The 20,861-nt window shown below is 48.0% G+C and overlaps 1 protein-coding gene across 2 annotated transcripts in view; it reads left to right on the top strand.

The window, feature by feature from the left end:
* The window catches only part of CFAP20 (cilia and flagella associated protein 20), a 539,103-nt gene that overhangs the window by 460,587 nt on the left and 57,655 nt on the right, over positions 1-20,861 (top strand). The window contains exon 5 of one of the 2 annotated variants that reach the window (XM_069645023.1): positions 15,063-15,173. The exons of the other annotated variant lie outside the window; for it this stretch is intronic. Coding sequence (XP_069501124.1) covers positions 15,063-15,173 — 111 coding nt within the window. The remainder of the gene's footprint in view (positions 1-15,062; positions 15,174-20,861) is intronic. 2 annotated transcript variants of the gene reach the window in all.

Here is a 20,861-nt window from a genome sequence, read left to right as displayed (position 1 = left end):
ACACCTGCCGCTTGGATTATCTCCTTGACCCATCTCGCGATGGTAGCCGAAGTAACTGTGTGAAAGGGCTTCCTACGCGCTATTAGCAGCTGTGTGGTACTTACTGCCCTGCTCTCTTCTGTCCTGTTTTCGTATTCTTGAATGCATCTTGCTACGCACCATTTAGTATTACACGGAAAATAGGGATAGTGGACCGTAGTCGTCCCTGTCTTAGTTCTCCTAACTATAGAGAAGCTTACGCCCTCCGGTCCAAAGGACCGTCTGTTAATCTCCAGAGCTTTAACGTCTGACACCTGCTTGCATGAAATTGGGCACAACAGCATTGCTAGCTTCCCTGATAACTGCTTAAAGGAAAGGTACCTATCAGCTGGACAGCTCTCTAATAAACGCAGTACTGCTGACACTTCCCACATTGTACTATACCTGGGCTCTGGGGCTACTCTGTATCTCGCTCATCTGATGAGCCTCACTACTGCAGGATGTTCTCCTGCTGGGATGCCTTCAATTGGCAGATGCCCCGCTGAGATCGCTGACCTGTACACTCCTATCGTACGAAAAGCTCTTCCGTTTTGCAATAGATTTGCTAGGAAGTTCAGTATCTCTACTTCAGGTGCCAAAACAGAATGAACACCTCTCCCTTTGCACCCGCTTGTCCACTTTGCCCAAGCTGCATCATAGCTCCTCCTAGTGGATGGAGCCCAGGATTCGGCGATAAGTTCTGCAGCTTGCGCCAAAATTCCTGGCAGAGTCCAACACCTCCTGATATCCTGCAAGTGGCTAGCGGGAGTGTCCCTCTCACTCTCAGAGGATGACACGACCCAGCTGGGTCTGTGTGTAGTCGCTCTCCTTCAGGGAGGACTCTGGGTAGGTCTGTTACTAGTTCCATCAATGTTGGGAACACCACCTGCGACTTCCACAGTGGTACTACTAAAATCAACTCTGCCTTCTCCCTCTGACATTTCGCTAGAACTCTACGCCTTTCCTCCCTTCGTGATGTTGAGCAGTGATGTCCTCCTGACCAATCTTTCAGGAAAGCATCAGTCCCTTGTGCTCCCGGGTCCAGTCTCCAGCTGAAGTAATGCCTCGTCTGAGCATTGAGCCGGGACTCAAAGAGGTTCATGTGCACTGGCCCCCATCTCGTGTTCAGAAACTGAAACACTTTTGGATCCAGTCTCCAGTCGCTGGAGTCTGTCAGGTATCGTGAATTCCAATCTGCCACTACGTTCAGTGTCCCGGGCAGGTACTCTGCCGTCACCGACGTCTCCGAGAGTAGGCAGAAATGCCAAAAGTCCTTTGCAAGCTCCGCCAGCATCTTGGACTTTGTTCCTCCCAGGTGGTTTATGTATCGTACAGCCGATATGTTGTCCATTTTTAGCAGAACGCATGATTTCACTCTTCCTTTTGTAAATGCCTTGATCACGAACGATCCTGTGTGGAGCTCCAGATAATTTATGTGAAGACGAAGCTCCTCTTCGCTCCACTTGCCTCCAGTCTCCAGAATCCCGCATCTGTCTCCCCAGCCTCTTCGGCTTGCGTCTGATTCTATAATCAAATCCGGTTTGTCTCCGAATATGGCACGCCCATTTCAAGCATCCATATTCTTTAACCACGATTCCAGCACCGTAATCGATTCTCGATCCAGGGGAACTTTCTGGTGATACCTCAAGCCCTGCTGAAGGTACTTTATCCTCAACCTCTGCAGTGCTCTGTAGTGAAGAGGACCTGGGAATATGGCTTGAATAGATGCTGCTAGTGATCCTACTATTCTTACCAAGGTTCTGAGCGACACTTGCTGCTTTTCTAAGCATGCTCTGATCTCCCTTTTGATATCTTTTATCTTTTCCGAGCCGGAAGCTCTAGAGTCGCCTTCTTGGTATCTAGTACAAACCCTAGGAAGTCTAATCTCTGCGCTGGCGTGGTATCTGACTTCTCTATGTTCACAAGGAACCCCAGTGATCCCAGTAGGTCCTGAACCCATCACGTCTGGTACACTAGTACTTCTGATCTTCTGCTAGGAGTAAGAGGTCGCCTAGATAGATAATCCGCCTGATACCCTTCTCCCCGATCGCTGCTGCTACTGGCTTCATCATTTTCGTGAATGCCCAGGGTGCCGATGCAAGCCCGAATGGCATTGTCTTGAATTGCCAGAATTGTCCTTGCCAGTGAAAAGCTAGGAACGTTCTGTACTCATTGAGTACTGGGACTGTAAGGTACGCATACTTCAAATCTAGTCGTATCAACCAGTCTCCCTCTCTCAGGGAATCTCAAAGCTGATTGATGCCTTCCATCTTGAAATGTCAGTATATGATCCATCCATTTAGCTCCTTGAGATTTATAACGGGGCGAACTTCTTCTTTCCTGTGCACTAGGAACATGTTGCTCACAAACCTCGGGGCTGCTTCGCATCTCTCAATAGCCCTCTTCTGAACTAACTGCGCTAGCTCGCTGTCTAGACATTCCTGTTCTGCTTGCGCTACTCTCTGACTCTGTGGCCTGCGCAGCTGGAATGGGGTCTCTATGAAATCTAGCTGCAAACCTCTGACGGTCTGCAATATCCAGGAATCGTTTGAAAGCGTGCGCCAATTCTCTAAAAATATGCGCGTCCTCGCTCCTACTGGAGGATACTGAATTTCTCTCACCTGGTGTAAATCCTTGTCCTCGTCCTGAACCCCTGGACCTGCGGCCTCTCGGGAATCTCCATCTGGACCTGAAGAATGTGTCCTGCTGCTTATTTTCCCAGTATTATGCTCTGGGATTCGGGGGTCTTCTTCCTCCCTGACCACGACCGGCTGCAAGACCCCTGAAGCGGCCGGTCCTGCCAAAAACTCTGCTCGGGAATATTTTCCTGATAGATGCCTGCGCTTTTTCTAGCGATGTGTAGGTTCCGACGAATCGACCCATCTCCTTCCCAAAGGTTTCTCCAAAAAGGAGTCCTTGTGCTCCTTCTCCTGCTTCATAAGATGCCAGGTCGCTGAGTTTTGGGTCTATTTTCAGCAGCAGACCCCTTCTTCTTTCTGAAGCGATTGCACAGTTTGCATTTCCAAGGAGGCAGACTGCTCTTTGTGCCCAGCCAGCGAGAGCATCAGGGTCCACTTCCTCCCCGGTATTCTTTGCCCTCTCTGCTAGATCCATGATCTTAGTGAGGGGTCCTGCCAGGTCCAACACCATCTCCTCTAAACAAAGGAATGTACCCTTACTGATACTTTTTTTTTAAACCACAGACATGTAAGGTGAACAGATATTTGATTCTCTAGATCTGTCCACTAACTTTAATTTGTTTAGAAATAAAGTTAGGTTTCCATATTCCGGAAATCCTAGGACTAAGTCAACCGCTATTCATACATTTCCACTCATTTTGTGAACTTGCTGTGTGTTTCAAGGACAAGCGTTTAAATAATATTTGCAGGGGTTAACAAATAAACAGTATGGATAGGAAGAACAGACAGTCAACTCCTAATTCCAAAAGGGTATAAATCATATATTTTTAACAAAACGCATTACAGAAAACCAACATGGTTATAGTCTCAACCAAGGGCATAAAGGAAAGTATGTACATTCACATGGCATATATAGTTAAAAGTTCAAAAGGTACAAAGGAATATTGTGAGACAAGCATATGGCGGAAACAGAAACAAAAAGCAAAAGGACTATGTTATTTAGTTAATTCACTAAAAGAACATGTATTGAAGGATGAGATGCAGAAGAAACAGATGCATGATAGTAGTTCAATAAATACATTGCATCATGAGTCCCAAGATGGGAGCTTTTAATTGTTCCTCCTTCAATTGTTTATACAAAGCAATTAATGCGGCAGGGTAATTAGGTACAAGATAACTGTTATCCTTGCCAACGTGAGGGTTGTTGGTTGGAACAGAGAAATGGGTTCCAGAGGGAAGGGATATGTGTGTTCAATTCAATTCCCTATCTTCTTCACGTTTCGGCGGTGATCTATTGGAATAGGGCCTCCTTCAGGGTCCTATTTAGGGCCCCTGTAGAGAATATATAGATATCAATTGAGTGGGGTGGAACTGCGGGTGGCCATGGTATTAGGGCACTGGTGTAATCATTAAAAACTCTCAGCACCGGTCGGCAGGCTTACCTGCCGGTGCTTCAAATCTTAAGTGCTCAGGTTCAGGCCACACGGAGGTGGATACCAGGCAACAAGACCAGTCGCATAAGTGACCAGTAAAGGTTTTCTGTCAAGATCACATCTGGGTGTTTCTGTAAAGAATTGAGCAGAGAATGAAGCTATTTGAGTAAAATGCCAAGGTCTCATGTTGTGGTGTTGGTAAATTAGTGATGTGTATCAATTAGTACAAAATTCAAGAGAGACATTAGAGGAACTGTTCTACTCACTACTCAGAACTGTTTGTACCTGATTTGGATACAGTATCACTACTTTGGTGTATTCCAGTTCTGTCGCTGACAGGTACAAGTTGTGAACCGATGCTGACTGGTGAATGGCTCCTGAAGAGAAAGAACAAAGGCAAAATGCCAAGACCTAATTTTCAGTGAGTTTTGAAATGTGGTACAGCAAAAAAGTAGCTGTGCGCGTTACTTCTAGTGTGGTGTTTCATCTGAAACGTGTATTAGGGGTAGGCTGAGTATTGAAGGATTTTGCCTGTATGTATAGAGAGTGCACTAGAGAGGCCAGGGTCAGGTCTGGTGCCATGTTTGTTCATGGGAGATAAAATGCGGCTCAGATATCTTGGGGTCAAACACATGGACACCAGGCATTTGGCACTGGTTGTGATGTGGAATTGGCCGTGTGAATTCGCTTACCAAGGAGGTAGGAGAACAGGCTGGGCAGGCCAGTATGTTGTGGGGGAGAGGAAGCGCTTGTCTGCGTACGCGGCGGTATTCGCCGGAGGGGGCCCAGCCTGCTTACCTCTTGCACGGCATGTTGGCTGCCACATGAATCAGCAGAAACTTGTGCAGAGGGGAAGCTGGAGGCTCGCCGTCTTGCCCGTACTGCATGAATTGAAGGGTGTGCGCATTCAGCGTCTACCTAATGATGTGCCCATAACTATGGTGATCGCACATGCACTGTGATTATGTTTGTGATCGTTGTCATGGCAATCACACGTGTAAGCCACTCGGAGTTACAGAGGGAGAGGATGACAGTGCTCACCAATCTCCGCCCTTCACAGAGGTTTCTCTATATTGGCTGAATGTCGCAGTGGGTACAATGGGCTAAGAGTGGCGGGTGTTTGGAGGGAGAAATGCACTTGTCGATAGTTTTGAATGGACAGATTTAAGGTATGTGAGAGTGTCAGTCTCTTGGCATTGTAAGCTGACAGTGAGGGTGCCTTACCACATGCTGACAAATGAATGGCTCTCAGCGTAAATGGGGAACAATGGAGGGTAGGTCAGGGTGGCCAAGGCATGGCAGCAGAACTAGGTCAAACAGAGAAATAGACGTCATGTTATCTTGGGGTGTTGTGATTAGGGGAATGGTAAGAGCCATAGAACAGAATATTCTTGTTGTCATAGTAGATGGTCTGAAGGGAAAGAAACGCCCTTAGGTATGTGTTGCGTTCAGGTGGCAGGGACTTATTCCCCTGGCATTGTTATGACGCTGGCAATATATAAGGAATGTCGCGCCGGTCCACCATCGAGGTACCAATGTGGGGGGGTGTTATTATACTACTGGTTGAAAGATTTCGTTCAGACCATGGTGGTAAGTGTCTAGTCGATGAATCCATCTGGATTCTTTTCTCCGAAGGCTTTGTTGAGTGTCAGGGCTTCCCTTGATTTTCTCAACTACCCACTAGAGGATGTTGTTCGGTGTATGATTGGCCGCTATGTAGTGTTCCACTAGGGGCGCTGTTAAGTTTTTGCATCTGATTTTGGACCTGTGTTCAGAGTTCCTAATGTTGACTGCTCTTGTGGTTTGACCTATGTACGGAAGGCTGCAAGGGCATTCACTACAATAGACCACGTTCTGACTCTTACAATTAGTAAGATCCTTCTCCTGACAGCTCCTCCATGACCTGTCAATACCCTTGCGAGGGTCCTTGCTTGTCTTTGACACAAAGGTCAGCATCTTTGGATCTAATTCGGGAGTCTCTGCTACTTTTCCTGGGAGGTCTGGTCACGGACATTCCGCTCGCAGGCGCTGTCTCACCTCCTTGTCTAGCGCCTTGCGCAGTCTTATTGTCATGTATTGTGCTACTCGGGGTGATGGCTGCCACTCTGTGGACCTTGGGTTCTGGATGCTGTCCGGAATAAACATATCTTCTTGAGCTTCTTGGAGATGTTTCTCCTTACGCGCTCTTTTACCGCCACTGGGCTTAGCCCATTCTTCCTCTGCGACCTCTTCTCCTTCCTGCGAGGCCTGCTCGTCTGCCGGCTCTTCTTCCGAGCCTGGGTCATCTCCTGTGTTATCTTCCCCTGGAGAGGGGGTCATGAGGTCTGGCACTGCCTGACGCTGAAGGTAAGCCTCTTTCAGCTTCGCGAAAGCGTCGGCTACCTCTGGGGCCTTCTCTTCTGCCCCGTCCAATGAGCCCTGGGGGTCGCCAGAGGCTTTCCTCTTAAGGGTTGTCTTACTGCCCTTATGCCCTCTTTTTGAGGGTTCTGTGGGCGTGCACTTCAAGTCTTTGGTGCTATTACTGGGTTGTGAGAGCATAGCCTCCAGTGTCTTCAGTCTTTCTTGTAGGGCCCTGACCCCTTCCGCCACTGCATCAATCAGGGAGCTACCCAGCACTTCTTTGAAGCTGGCAGCGAGATCCAGAGGCTGTTCCCCCTCACTCCACTCAAACTCTGACATCTTTTTACTGTGCTGTGTGCCTGAGTACCTGAATCAGGTGTCTTAGCACGCCCACTTTATTTATTTATTTATGTATTTATTTATATATATATATTTTTTTTTCGTGTGGCTGCACCAGTTATAATGTCTCTCTGCCTTCAGAAGGCTGCTGCGAGGTCCCTCGCTCACTTGCGCTCTGATCGTTGCTCTCTAGCAGCCTGGGGAGCCTATGGAGCTCCAATTGTATTACTTGCTGCTTATAGCGTGTCCGTGGTCTGCTGCTCTTGAGCAGCTGATCTGTATCTTCAGCTCTGCAGAGCGCTCGCGATCGCTCTGATCGCTTTCTTTTCTTAATTAATGATTTCCTTCGCCGTACGTCCATGGCGTGTGCAGCTCTCAATACTCTCCGTCACTTAATGGCAACGTCCGCACTTGGGTGCCGGCTCGCAGCTCTCCGACTCCTCCTCCCCGAGGGAGGGGGCCTGAGCGCTGGAGTGACGCGCACTGTATGCTGCGAGCGCCTCACTCCACCCTCTCAAGCATAGGGGCCCGCGCGTATGATTTCCCTATAGCGTTGAGGGACTGGCGATGCGCTCTGCTGTCGGCGAGCGCCAAGCTCCGCCTACCCGAGGGTGGGGGCCTGGTGCCGCGGGAGCTCTCCCTAATGCGCAGGGGGCACTGCGTATTCCACGAGGTTGGGCCGAACCCCTGAGGTGTCGAAATTGCAACACGGGGCCGCTTGCCTCGCGGATAAATTCTAATGAATTACCTGCAGCGAGTGCTGTGTCATGGTCCACCTAGTAAACCACTCATCTACGCATGCACGCGTATTCTACTTACAACTTCAAACTGAATTACTTCAAAGCGCTCCTCACGCTACACATTCGATCATAAAGCTCTTACATGCACCCCAAATCAGTGCCTAATCTTTCACGTTCACTCCACTCAATTTCCAGTCTCTCTAATACTGACATACAGAGAGGAATTAAATGGTATTTATCTGCTTGAAGAGCAGTAAAAGAAGAGGAGGAGTCCAAGAACAGGAAGTGGGTTGTGACTGGATAAAAGGATATGGACTACAGAGACCTTTGGGTTTTTTAGTTTGGAAAAAGGAAAAGTTACTGTTGAGCACTTTTCAAAGTTTTATATATGAGTTTGTTGAACTGCTGAAGAGTAGTAAATAAATGAATTTGAAGCATAATGCTCGCCTCCAGTCCTGTCATAGAATTAATTGAAATAGTTAATCAAGCCCATTTCCAGACTGCAATCTGTTCCAGATTTTAGCATGCTTTTGGGGGCATCCCTGCCATTGATATACACGCTCCTCTATGAGCATCTATTTGTGCATATCTCACTCCCACCTGGAAAGCGTGGGGGTGGCGCAGGAGCCTCAATTCATCGAGATACTACGCTTTAGTATAATAAAAGGATTTGACAGATGGAGTTTCTCATATTGTGAAAAGACAGAATCCCTCATATTCCCAGTATAAAACATTTCGGGTCTGTCACCACCAGCTGGCTGAGCATCGAAGATAACCGATTCAATACCACCCCAGAACCTCCGTACCTTGGAGCAGCCCCAAAGTGTATGAAAGAATGTGCCATGTTGTGTGTGGCAACAAAAGCAGTCAGGGGACGTAGCTCTCTCACTATACCGCCATGTTCAGGCTTTTGATCAGCACAGCAGGTGGAGATATTTCAATTTTGTTGGCCCCTCGTTGCCGTCTTCACATTCCAGCCACTCCACTATATTGTAGTTTCCCAAAATATGCCAGTGAGCACATACGTGCTGAAGGAGGAGGAAGGTGACACAATTACATCGACACAGGTAATTGTATTTATGTTTCTTTATTGGCGAGACCCCGCAGCCTCTAGCTACGGCTCCCCTCGCTCAACGGCTGCTGCGGAATGTTGATTCTGAACGTATATCAACATTCCACACGATGCCTATGCACGAGCCCGTGCGTATTACAACATATCCTCTTCCCTTGGATAAAAATATTTACAATTTTTTTTTTAACAATGGAACATGAAACAACATCACCTGACATGTCATAAATGCCACTTCCTTTAACCATATAACCATCCAAGAAGCATGGATAATATTCAATGTCCTCCACTCTTAACAAACATAATCCCTAAATCTTATGGGACGCCCACAGCTCCTACCCACGCGATCCCTATTTTGAACTAGATCAGGTTCCTGAGACATAGCATTCTGAGCTTCCACATTTACCTGTGGATCCACAGGACCTAGGATTGGTACCCCCTCTTGCTGTTCACTCCCAATGGATTGAGACACCACAGGATTATAATCCATCGCTGTTTCCTGTGTTTCCTCCTCCCACTCCACACCATCCTTATCCTCACATCCACGTCCATCCACCGCCACACGCCTCTTACTCCACACAGAGCCATCCTCCAAATGCACATATCCTTTTCCCACTTTAATAACCTTCCTCGAGGGCATAAAAGTGCTGTACCCTTTATGAACTAATCTAGGATTCTTTATGTACACCTGATCCCCAGGCTTTACATTCAACTCCTTCCTACTCCTTTGTGAGGATTCCATAGTCTGCTGGCGCTCTAAAATGCTACGATGTATTGCTTGCAAATCCATCTCGCATGGGCCACCACCCCCCATAGCCAATGTCCTCAACCTTGTACCTGCCTTCCTGCCCCTCATTAGTTCAAATGGAGATCTTCCCGTTAGCACGGCCGGAGTCCTCCTATATGCAGCCAAATATTGTGTCACAACTTCTTGCCACTTCCAACCATTGGCCAACGCCAATTGTATGGCTGACTTAATCGTGCCATTAGCCCTTTCAACCAGCCCATTTGCCGACGGATTATACAAAGCTGTCCTATAATGCGAAATGGCATGCTTTTCCAAGAATTCTCTCATGGCACTAGAAGTGAACTGCACACCATTATCCGTAACTAAACTTGCCGGTAAACCCTCACGGTCAAACACTCTTCTCAGAAAATCAATTACCGTACTGGTCGTAATATCTGAACACGCCGCCACCTCAATCCACCTGGACGTATAGTCCACCAACACCAACATGTACCTGGACTCAGGCTCCAGACAGTCGAATGGACCCATAATGTCCAACGCCAATTTCGACCATACCTGCTCTGGAACCTCAACAGGATGCACCGGTTGTGGATGCAGTACCTTACTCTTATCACTGACAGAACACGCTTGACACTCTTTCACCACCTGTTCCACATCCCTGTCCATTGACGGCCACCAATACTCCTCTCTCAATCTCCTTTTAGTCAATGATCGGCCCAAATGACCTTCATGTGCCAACTCCACCATTCTCCCCCTCAAACTTATCGGGGGTATCAATCTACTACCCCTCGAGACACCCCAAGGACCCTCTGCTAATTCCTGGAGAACCTGACCATAGCCTTTCCCTTCCGGCCTCTCCTTCACAGTGTGCCACCCCTTCACCAAACCTTCCTTAATCCACTTTAACTCAATGTCACCCTCAGACTCCTGATCCCACACCGACCTCTCCACAGCCGAGGTGACCAAAGCAACCTGACACTCCTGCACATCATCCTCCTTCCCTACTTCCCCCTCACTATCCTGCTCTACAACTGGCAACCGGGACAAACAATCCGCTACCACATTCAATTTCCCCGGAACATACTGCAAAGAAAAGTTGTAATCTTGTAACTGTACAGACCACCTCGCAATCCTCGGGGATACTGCCATGACTCCCTTGGAAGAAAATACCTGTACCAACGGTTTATGATCCGTTCTGACTACATAAGGTATACCCCACACAAATGTCCTGAAATGTTTTGATGCCCACAACACTGCCAAAGTCTCTTTCTCTATTACCGAGTACCTGGTTTCCACATCTCTCAAGGTCCTCGAAGCAAAAGCCACCGGGACCCATTCCCCATTGATGCATTGCTCCAACACTGCCCCTAGGCCCACCTCACTTGCATCCACCGTCAACGCAGTTCTATTTTTTTGGTCAAATGATTTCAGACATGGAGCCTTCTCCACCTCCCTCTTAACCAGCTCAAATTCTGCCGCACACTCCGCAGACCATACAAATCTTACGCACTTCCTCATAAGAGCTCTCATGGCCACAGTTTTTTCCGCGTAATTTGACACAAATTTAACATAATACTCTGCAAGACCCAGGAAAGCCCTCAGCTGATCCTTATTAACCGGAGCTGGCGTATCCCTCAACACTTGTACCAACTCCCTTTTTGGACTTACACCTCGTGAACTCAAAGTGTGTCCCAGATATGTGACCTCCTCCACCCCCACCTGACACTTTGTTAATTTTACTGTTAGACCACTCTCTTTAAGAATTTGCATGACCTTCCTTACCCTTTCATCATGTTGCTCCTTGCTGCTGCCCCAAACCAAAATGTCATCTTGAAAATAGCTGACACCCACCACCCCTTCAAACAAATGGTGCATTAGCCTCTGAAATACTGCCGAGGCCGAAGCCAAACCAAACGGCATACGACAAAATCTGAACGCCCCGAATGGAGTCACAAATGAAGTAAGAGGTCTCGACTCAACATGTAAGTCAATTTGGTGATACGCCGTTGACAAATCAAAAGTCGAAAAATAATTAGCCTCACCCAACGTCAAGAGCAACTCATTAATATTTGGCAAAGGATGCCGATCCACCCATATGCTGGCATTCAACTCCCGGAGATCCACACACATTCTGATGCTGCCATCACCCTTCTTCACTAAAACCACAGGAAACAACCACTCCGAAGCCTCAATGGGTTCTATTATTCCTGCCGCCTGCAACCTAGACAATTCCGCCTTAAATGCCTCCCTCACTGAAACTGGCACCCCCCTCACCTTATGAACTCTAGGCACTGCACCCTTCTTCAACACAATGCGATGCGTAAAGCCCTTAAGCTTTCCCAGGATGTCAGAAAATATTTCCGGAAACTCACTCATAAGCACTGTAGGCGTTACTCTTACATCCTTCTCTTCCCTTCTCTCCCTGACACTGAGAACCGGTTCTTTTTCACCAGGATGAATTTGTATTTTAAGTGCAGCCTGCTCGTCCCAACCCAACACACTTGTCCCTTTTTTAGCCACATACAATTTACCTAAAGTTTGCCTTCCTTTGAATGAAAAGTTTGACCAATCATAACCCAGTAGCTCAATGGAACTTTGCCCATATGCATACGGTCTGATATCTGGAGCCAACAAAGTAGAGATCGGCTTACCCAAAACCTCTTGATACATTTCCGGAGACACAAGTGTATAAGGTGATCCAGAATCCACCAACATCTCCACCGGGTGCTGGTCCACCAATACTGACACCCATGGACCCTTCCGCCCATCACCTTCCACATGTAATATGACAGTCTGTTTAGGACCCCCACCTGAAACTCCCTCCAGACCCCTAGTCAACTCTTCTGCAGTTACATTTGCGACCACCTGCCCTTTACACATACGTGCAAAATGGCCCATCCTTTTACATTTCCTGCACTCTACATTGCTAGCCGGACAGAATTTCTAATCCACTGTATGACTTGCCCAACCACAATTTTTGCACACTTCTTTACTTTTTTGTGCTCTATTCCCTTGTGCAACCCCTTTGTCCAGAGCCTTCTTGCACTTTGACACCACCGCATGCACCGTCTCCCTATTTCCATCCCTTTCGGTAACCATTTGTACACTCGCCTTGGAGGCTTCAATTGCTCTAGCAATCTCCAAAACCTTATCCAGTGACGGATCGCTCTCAATCCACAATCTCTCTCTGATTTTTTGATTTGACGTTTTCATCATTATCTGATCCCTAATCTGTTCCTCACCGTTACCCGGGAACCCACATGTAGCCATGAGCGCACGTAAGGCAGTAACATATGAATCTATGCTTTCCGTGGAACCTTGTGCCCTAGAAAAGAACTTATACCGTTCTAAAACCACATTTACTCTTTTTCCAAAGCGTACTTGCAATTTCTTCAAAGCTGTCTCATAGGCACTTACAACCATTTCCCCTTCACCTCCCCCTTGAATCATTACATTCTCTCCAGGCAGGTGACGAAAGACTCTCAAGCCCTCCGTACCAATACAATTAAGCAAAGCAGCCTCCTTTTCATCATCGTTAAACTTTGCCCCACCAGCAGCCCGCAAATATACTTTAAAAGCATCTACCCACTGCTCCCAAGGCACCACTGGCTCTCCCGGGCTAGGCAGAAATGCTGGTGGAGGCCTAGCTGCTGTATGCAACATGGTCAACTTTGCTGGCTAAGAACTTGTGCCCACCCAAAATACTTATACACACTTTTTAAGTGCCCCTAAAATCAGAGACACTTTGAGCCAGTAGGCACCACATCAACCCCGATGACGGCACCCGGATGTCTTCCCTTGTGGCCTTGTGAGCGTGCACCCCCACGCATATGCAGTACAACCAAAATCCTGGCACAGGGTGAGTCACAACCAAATCCACGATGTGGGATGTCCCAACCTTACCAGCAGCCCCCCAGGCCACGTAGCTGATGTTATTCTCCTCCTGTTTATATTATTGTTCAATCCACCAACCCGACAGACAGCTGCTTCCTGAAGCACACTGCACCTGCTCCTGCAGCCCCTCCTGCTTCCTTGGAGCAACCGCAGACAGCTCTGATCACGCAGACGTCACCATAGCCCCGCCTCGTATCTACGAAGACACTATCGAGGCGGAGCTCACTGCCGGAAGGACTACTGGTGCCTGTGCTCCCGCCGGGCCCCCAGCTCAGGCACGCCACCGGGGGCGGGACCAGCTGCCGGCGGACACTATCGGGTCGGCGCCCACTGCCGGGCGAACTGCTGGTGCCCGCCAATGCCTGTGCTCCCGCTGGGCCTCCAACGCCGGAACCAGCTGCCGGCGGACAGCGAGTACCGGGCCAGCTGCCGGCGGACTGCAGGTGCGCTCGCACACCGGCCTCCGATCCAGGGCACCACACCAACTGCCCCCGGCCAACCGGCAGCGACAGTTCCTCGACCTCCGCGCCTGACGGCAACCAGCGGCAGCCCGGCCGCCCCCGCCTGGGCGCTCGAGCAGCTCCTCAACCTCCACCGGGGCTGGACCAGCAAATGACGAATGCGGGGCGAGCCGCCAGCGGACAGCCAATGCAGGCGCGCTCACCGGCCTCCGATCCGGGGCAGCGGCTCCCCGCCCGAACTGTTCCTCGACCACCACACCTCACGGGCAACCACCCGCCCGGCCTTCAAGCCCGCAGCAGCAGCTCAAGACGGTCCAGCGCCAGTCGGCCCCCGTCCACACCGACTGCGCCACAGACGATGGGGAGCCAGACAGCAGGCTAGCACACGCGTGGAACAGGGTCTCGTCCACAATCCCGGTCCTCGTCGCCAATGACACAATTACATCGACACAGGTAATTGTATTTATGTTTCTTTATTGGCGAGACCCCGCAGCCTCTAGCTACGGCTCCCCTCGCTCAACGGCTGCTGCGGAATGTTGATTCTGAACGTATATCAACATTCCACACGATGCCTATGCACGAGCCCGTGCGTATTACAACAGAAGGGGCTTTGTAAATAGCCAGGCCGCATCTGCCGGGTGTGGACAATGGAGTGGCAATCCGGGGTCGGTTAGGATTAGAGGCTAGGCTACGTCTACCAGGTGAGGCCCAGCCAAGATTGAGGCAAGTCCATTACCCACAAGCTAAGGAGGCGAAGGGGGGATTGAGGGCAGGGTTTCTTGTGCCCGGCCGTGTCTTTCAGGTGTGGCGCACCAGGCAGGGTTGGCAAGAAGGCGAGCAGCGCTCCCCTAACGAGATAGAACACCACACCACGGCTTTCTGGAAGAGTCTGTTGCAGACTCCAGAGATTAATGCCGGCTGGCGGTGTGCGTCGCTATATGACGCTTGGTGCTTGACTCAATATGCGAGCTCTACTGGTTTGTATAGCACACTGATCGGCCAATCACCATAGCAAACAAGGACCGGCACTAATATTCTGTAGTGCCTGGCATCCTAGCTAGGAATAAGCAGCATTGCTGTAGAAGGGAGCTACTTTCACCTCATACCCTTGTATCGCAGGGTAATGCTCTGACATATTATATTTGCACTTATACTTCAGGATGTTAGTGTACCAGGTGATTTTGATAACAAGCACATTTAACTGTATTCACTATTTGTTTGTATTTGCTCACCTATGACTTTGCGCTATGAGCTACGGATTACTGTCCAACTAGGCACTTTGCATTTTCTTTCCATCTGTTGTATAAAATGAGAGGATCATTACATCCTCTAGTAAGCATTTGAATCTAAGACTTCTCTCGATCTTTCGTTTCCTTTTTAGATCCATGCCAATTGTCGAATACGAAGAGTGTACTTTTCAGACAGACTGTACTCTGAGGATGAGCTACCGTCGGAGTTTAAGCTGTACCTCCCCATTCAAAACAAGGAAAAGGTGAACTGAACTGGGAGTGGGGGAAGAACAAGGCATAGCTAAATAGGAGTAAATCCTTTGAAAATATAACCCTGTTAGATATAGGAGGAGGTGGCAGGGCAAGTGTTCTTTGTGGCAATGCACCAGCAGGACAGGCCTTCCTGAGTGAGGTATTGTGTCTGATAAGTAGGATGTTGTCAGACCAGGATGGTGAAAGGAACGTTGCTCCGCTAGGTAAAAGGCCATTTTGCCTCCCCACCCCAGCACCGCCCTCATATCCCCTGACCTCATGCCCTATACCTAAGTGTGTCCCGGCCGGCCCCTTCACATACGCTTTAAACAGACTAACGGCCTTGGAAGATCATTCCCATTTGTCTCAGCTACGCTTTGGAATTCTCTACCGCTAGAGCTGAGACAACAAAAGGACTGCAAACGATGTTGTCTTCATTTCAAAACCGTACTCTTTGTATAAAACTCTCTTGATGTACTTTGAGGTCCAGCTGTACCACTTGTCCTCGTCAGGACAAGTGGTACAGCTGGATATGTTTTGGTTTGGTTTGTGGTTATGTTTTGGCTCACCGATGCCTTTGGGCTTGCAGTGTCTAATAAATAAATAAATATGTGTCATGCCCGCCACATTCACATTTGCTCTTTCCCCATCATCCATGAAATGTTAAGATTTCATCACAAACATGCAGGGCAAGAGCAAAGATTCCTCACAAACACTACAGTATGTGAAGCTCAAGAGGCAGTTGCCTCACAAAAGGTGCAGTATTGGTACATGCATCCTTCACAAACTGGTGCAGCATGGTGAGGACATGTGCAAGCTTCCCTCACCCACTGCTACAGCATAGGCTGGGCCAGTCCAAACTTACCATAACAATTAACAGCATCTTTAGTGTTGAGTGTGACTTAGGTTTCCAGAAAGAAGTTCCCTAAAGAAATGGTTACAGGAATAGCATGATTGGGCCATTGCAAGCTTCCCTTACAAGTAAGTAAATCCATAGCATGGACAGGGCCCAGGCAAGCCTCTCTGAAGGGCAGAACATGCACAGAACCAGTGTCCATTTCCTTTGCAAAGAACAGGTACAGCATGGCTGCTAGCTACCATGAATTCCGCAGGTGTCCAGGCATGCACTCCGCTTCCACATGCCCCTCTCCCTTCATTAGCTCTTACTCATCGCCATCCACCTTCTGGGGTGAGAGCTGTGTATAAGTGTTGCACTGCAGAGACATAGCTGTTCCTGCATTCTCTTTCGGCAATCAATCTCTTCCGGTCTTCCTTCTTAGTTGGATGTGGTAATGTAGCGGGGTGGGGTACGGTAGACCTGTACATACAACATTTTTCACCGCACGCCTGAAAGACAGGTGATTCTTGGTGGTACGAAGCGATAGAGGAAATTAATTCCACATTTTTGCGGCAACGATAGAGAAGGCTCGACCACCAGTACGCGCAGACATGGCACGGGGTATCACAACAAAACAGAATTGAGCCGAGCACAGGGCCCGAGTGTGGACATAGTGGCAACATTTTCGTTTTAGGTATTCCATGCCCCTACCATAGTAGGCATGACGGACCAAGCAGAGAGATTTACAGGAAATCCGTTTGGCCACTGGGAGCCTGTGCAGGTGGCGGAGGGTAAGGGTAACATGGGAGTACCACAGAGTCGAGTGGCCACCCTGGCTGCAGAGTTTGAAGCGGGTGAACAAGGTAGGCGGGCTGCCCCAGAAACAGCGCTTTGCAGTAATCCAAAATGGATAAGACAAGAGAAGCAACCCCAGGGACCCTAAATTGCATAGACTTTAAAGGTGAAAGGCCTTCCTACGAATTTTTAACTGGAAGTGGCCTTGTTGGCACACAGCACTAACCTGCTTTTCAGCCGATAGAGTGGCAGAGATTTTAGCATTTCAATGGGCGCTTCATTTGGACCAACATCTTAATATCAGATGGCTCACCCTACAACCTCTACAGGTTGAGCCCTGCACATTTAACCTGAAAAAGCGCCTATTCTCTCCTTCCATGCTTATCCTGCATGTCTAATATACACTGCATAAATATACAAAGGCAACCCACGAGCACTGCGGTTAGGGTTTGCTTGGGCAGTTATCGCAAAAAGCATTCTATTCTGTTTTCATGATGACAGGGTCGTTTTTAGCTTTTCATTGTTTACTTTCCAGTCCGAGATAGACAATGCTTACACATGTGAATTCACCCTTTATTTTAAAGTATTACAACATGAAAGTACGCTGTGTGCCCACAAAATATCTATTTATGGAGTAGTTCTTAAATGTTTGTTATGTTGACTTATACCACGCACCGCTACCACCCAGGGGCAGTCTCCAGGCGCTCACTTGGCTCTGCAAGAAAGAGGGCAGGGTTGGTTAGTGAGGGTAGAGGGATAGGATAGGTCCAGAACCAGGAGAAACTTGTGTCTGTTTGTGTTGGGTTGCAGATGGGTTGTTTGCGTGCACTGGCTTGTTGTATCGATAAGGGTGAGGCCCAATGCCTGGGTTGTTTGTTGTATGTGAATGTCTGCTATGTTGGGTGCACATTTTATGTGTAAATTGGTTGGTATTTAAGGTTGTGGTTGAGTGCACTGGATTGTGTGTCCGTAAGGGTTAGGCCCAGTGCCTAGGTTGTTTGTGGAATGGGAATGGCTGTTATTTTGTGTGTGTTTGTGTGTTTTATGGGTACATTGACTGGTGTTTAAGGTTATGTTGTGCACACTGGCTTGTTGTGTCCGTAGGGGGTATGGTCCAGTGCCTGGGATTGTTGTTGTATGCAAGTGTTAGTTATCTTGGCTGTGTGTGTGTGTGTGTAGTTTGGCTAGCCAATGGGCGTGTATAGTACAAGGGATGTGTGCACGAGGGGAGCATGACTGGGGGGGTTAGTACATTGGGTACTCAAAGTTTTTCTCGGTTGCTAATCTTCACGATTCTAAGTGTGACACATGGCTTATCTTCACAAATCTATCTAAATGCGAGGCATTCTTCATATTTTGCACAAACAGATGTACTTCAGTTTGAGAGAAGGCACTACAACAATTCATTTGTGGATTCAGTATTTCAGAAGCAGCCTTCTCAGCATGGCTTGTAAACGTATTGTAAATGTAGGTCAGCTTGTTCATGCTAATACAAAGTTTAAGAACAATTATGCTGAAAGCACAGATGGGATTCTTAACTTTAGATGTAATCTAGTTCCAACAGTGAAAGGCGGTTGGCTCCCTACTGCTGTGTGAGTACGAGACCCTAACCTCATCTGACCCCCGCCCCACTTCCCTCTCCAATGCTCCTGGGACATGTTAAAAGTAAACCCAGTCTGCCATGCATAAATGGCAGCTGACACTATCTTCATTAGAAGGTGTAAAAAAATAGTTACTGCGATGTTGCATGCTATAACACTTTTCTGGCATCGCGTGGTGCAAATGGTGAAAATTGCACGGTGCAGCCTGCTTTGCACGGAAGTGCAAATGTACCTGGCCTGCTCCTTGCACTTTACCCTTTTTGGAAAAAAGAGATCCTCAATGTAATTTGGGATGAGTTGGGTCTGAATATCAACGATCAAAAAATATACATGTTCCATGTCAATTAAGCATTGCCTGCCTTCTCTGAAACTCATACTGCTGGTAAAAAGAGAGGGTACGTACCAAATTCCAAATAAGGGAACCTCCATTAGAGTGCCATTCGATAGGCTACTCTTGAGTCGCCCGCTGAGAAAAGGGTGTGAACGAAACCAACCGCCAATGGTAAGTAGCTGCCTAAAGCTGCTGGCCCTTGAAACTAGTCAATGTGAAGTGGGCCAGCCTGGAGGCCTCAGGGATGGGCAAGATCTGGGTATTACCTCTGGGCTGACAGGTGATCATTGGGTCCTACTCATGATTCTATCAAGCGACTGAGACAGGTTGGGAGAAACTGCAATAGGTGAGGCTGTGGTCGCCGCTGTGAGTTTTGCAACGAAATCTGGAGACATCTTGGCACAAAAGGTCTAGCGTCAAGGGCAAGTAGCTCTAAGCAGCAGGGGCGCTAGCATCCGGGCATAGGAGCGGTAACATTCAGATGCACCAACTTGCCACATCCCATTGGCAGTGATCAACGCTCTAGATGCCTTGGCCACTCACAACATGGGGTTCAGCTCTCCCCTTTTCTTCTGCCCCCTGATGACATGTTAAGATGAAAGAGTTCGATATGTGCACTACATTAATTGCCAATATTTGGATTACTCCTCATTTTCAACTTCGGTTTTTCCGTGCACATTAATAACCAATTCCATCTACACAAATGAAATAGCGCAGAGGATGTGCTTTTTTCATTCATGCTCATTGCTGAAATGCGCAGGTCACCTTATTCTCAAATGTGACATGCCATTTCAAGAGGGGCGGGACAGTAGTGCATAGATGCTACGTGTGAGTAGTGCAGTGGGAAAACCAATCCGCTATGGCTACCAAGCACCGTATTCTCTGCGGCCTGCAGGCTAGTGTCCTTCTTGCCCTTTAAGGTCCTGTTTCTGTGAAATGATCGGAAAAAAGCATTTTTCCATCGCCATGGTTTGAACTGCGGCTTTCACACTTAAAGAAAAATCATGGCATGACCCTGCCATGATTTGTGCTTTCCCAGTGTATCTGCTTCCAACAGGCACATCCAGTTTGTGAATTCAGGATGTGCTTTTAAATGCTCAGAAAAGCCCCCTTATTTACGTAAATGCCCAAAGTGCCCTTTCAGAATGGGCCTGCTCCTTATTTTGGCACAAGTGATGAGATGCGCTAGCGCATCTAGTGCGTCACATGACTTGTACTAAAAAAGTTTTGAGAAATGTTTTTTGTTTCTGATTTAAGTTTTTGATCAAGTCCAATGCAAAAGACGCACCTTTTGTTGTTGAAAGCCCTTCCAAAAAAAACGAAAACATTGTATGTGTAGAATACAGGAAGGCTTACATTGATGCTAGCTGCTACCATTCATTAGTTATGAAAAGTTGTTTTCCAGGTGGCAGGGACAATTAGTATGTGGACGTGGCTTCAAGTCCTGTGTTTACAGTGACCAGAGGTGGTAAACCGTAACTGAAAGCCAGCACCAAGACTTTATGCTAGAGACATGTAATCAATTATGTTGCTACTGAAGTCAAGATGTGCTCTGGCAACAAGTTCCCTTTCCTTCCCAGCTGTTTGGGAATTGTCTGCATGGCAGACAGGTCTGCAGAAAGCATTGATGCCGATTCTCTAGCTCTTTAAAACGTTTAACATCACGCCTCCACCAGTTGCGTCACTCCATGCCCCATCCCTAATCTTATACAAGTCCACCACCAACCACCACACCATACTGCTGTTTTATCTCTGTGATGTGCCTGGAAAATTGCCATCCACTCCATCTGTGTCTTCTGAGGCAGGATTGTTTCAGGGTGGTTGAGAATTCTTCTTTAGTAACGACCCACTATCATGGGCAATGATCCCCTTCATTACAAGTTCCACGCTGTCTGATTTAAGTAAGGGAGAATCTGTAGCACTCTCACCCTACTGAAATCTTTCTTTTATGGGGTAAGCATTGCTACCCATGTTCCGGACTCTCAACCATCCTAATAGGCAATCTCATCTCAGGCAAATGTACATCTAAAGTTAATAATCCCATCTTTGCAGATTCTGCTTTACGCAATGACATATTGATACATAAAGCTTTTAGCTGTGTATAACGGGAATCAGTCAGTGGACGCGAATCCTG

Source organism: Ambystoma mexicanum, chromosome 1p (assembly GCF_040938575.1).
Source record: "Ambystoma mexicanum isolate Mex_15411 chromosome 1p, UKY_AmexF1_1, whole genome shotgun sequence".
Taxonomy (NCBI): Eukaryota; Metazoa; Chordata; class Amphibia; order Caudata; family Ambystomatidae; genus Ambystoma; species Ambystoma mexicanum.
This window is presented reverse-complemented; position numbering and strand designations above follow the sequence as displayed.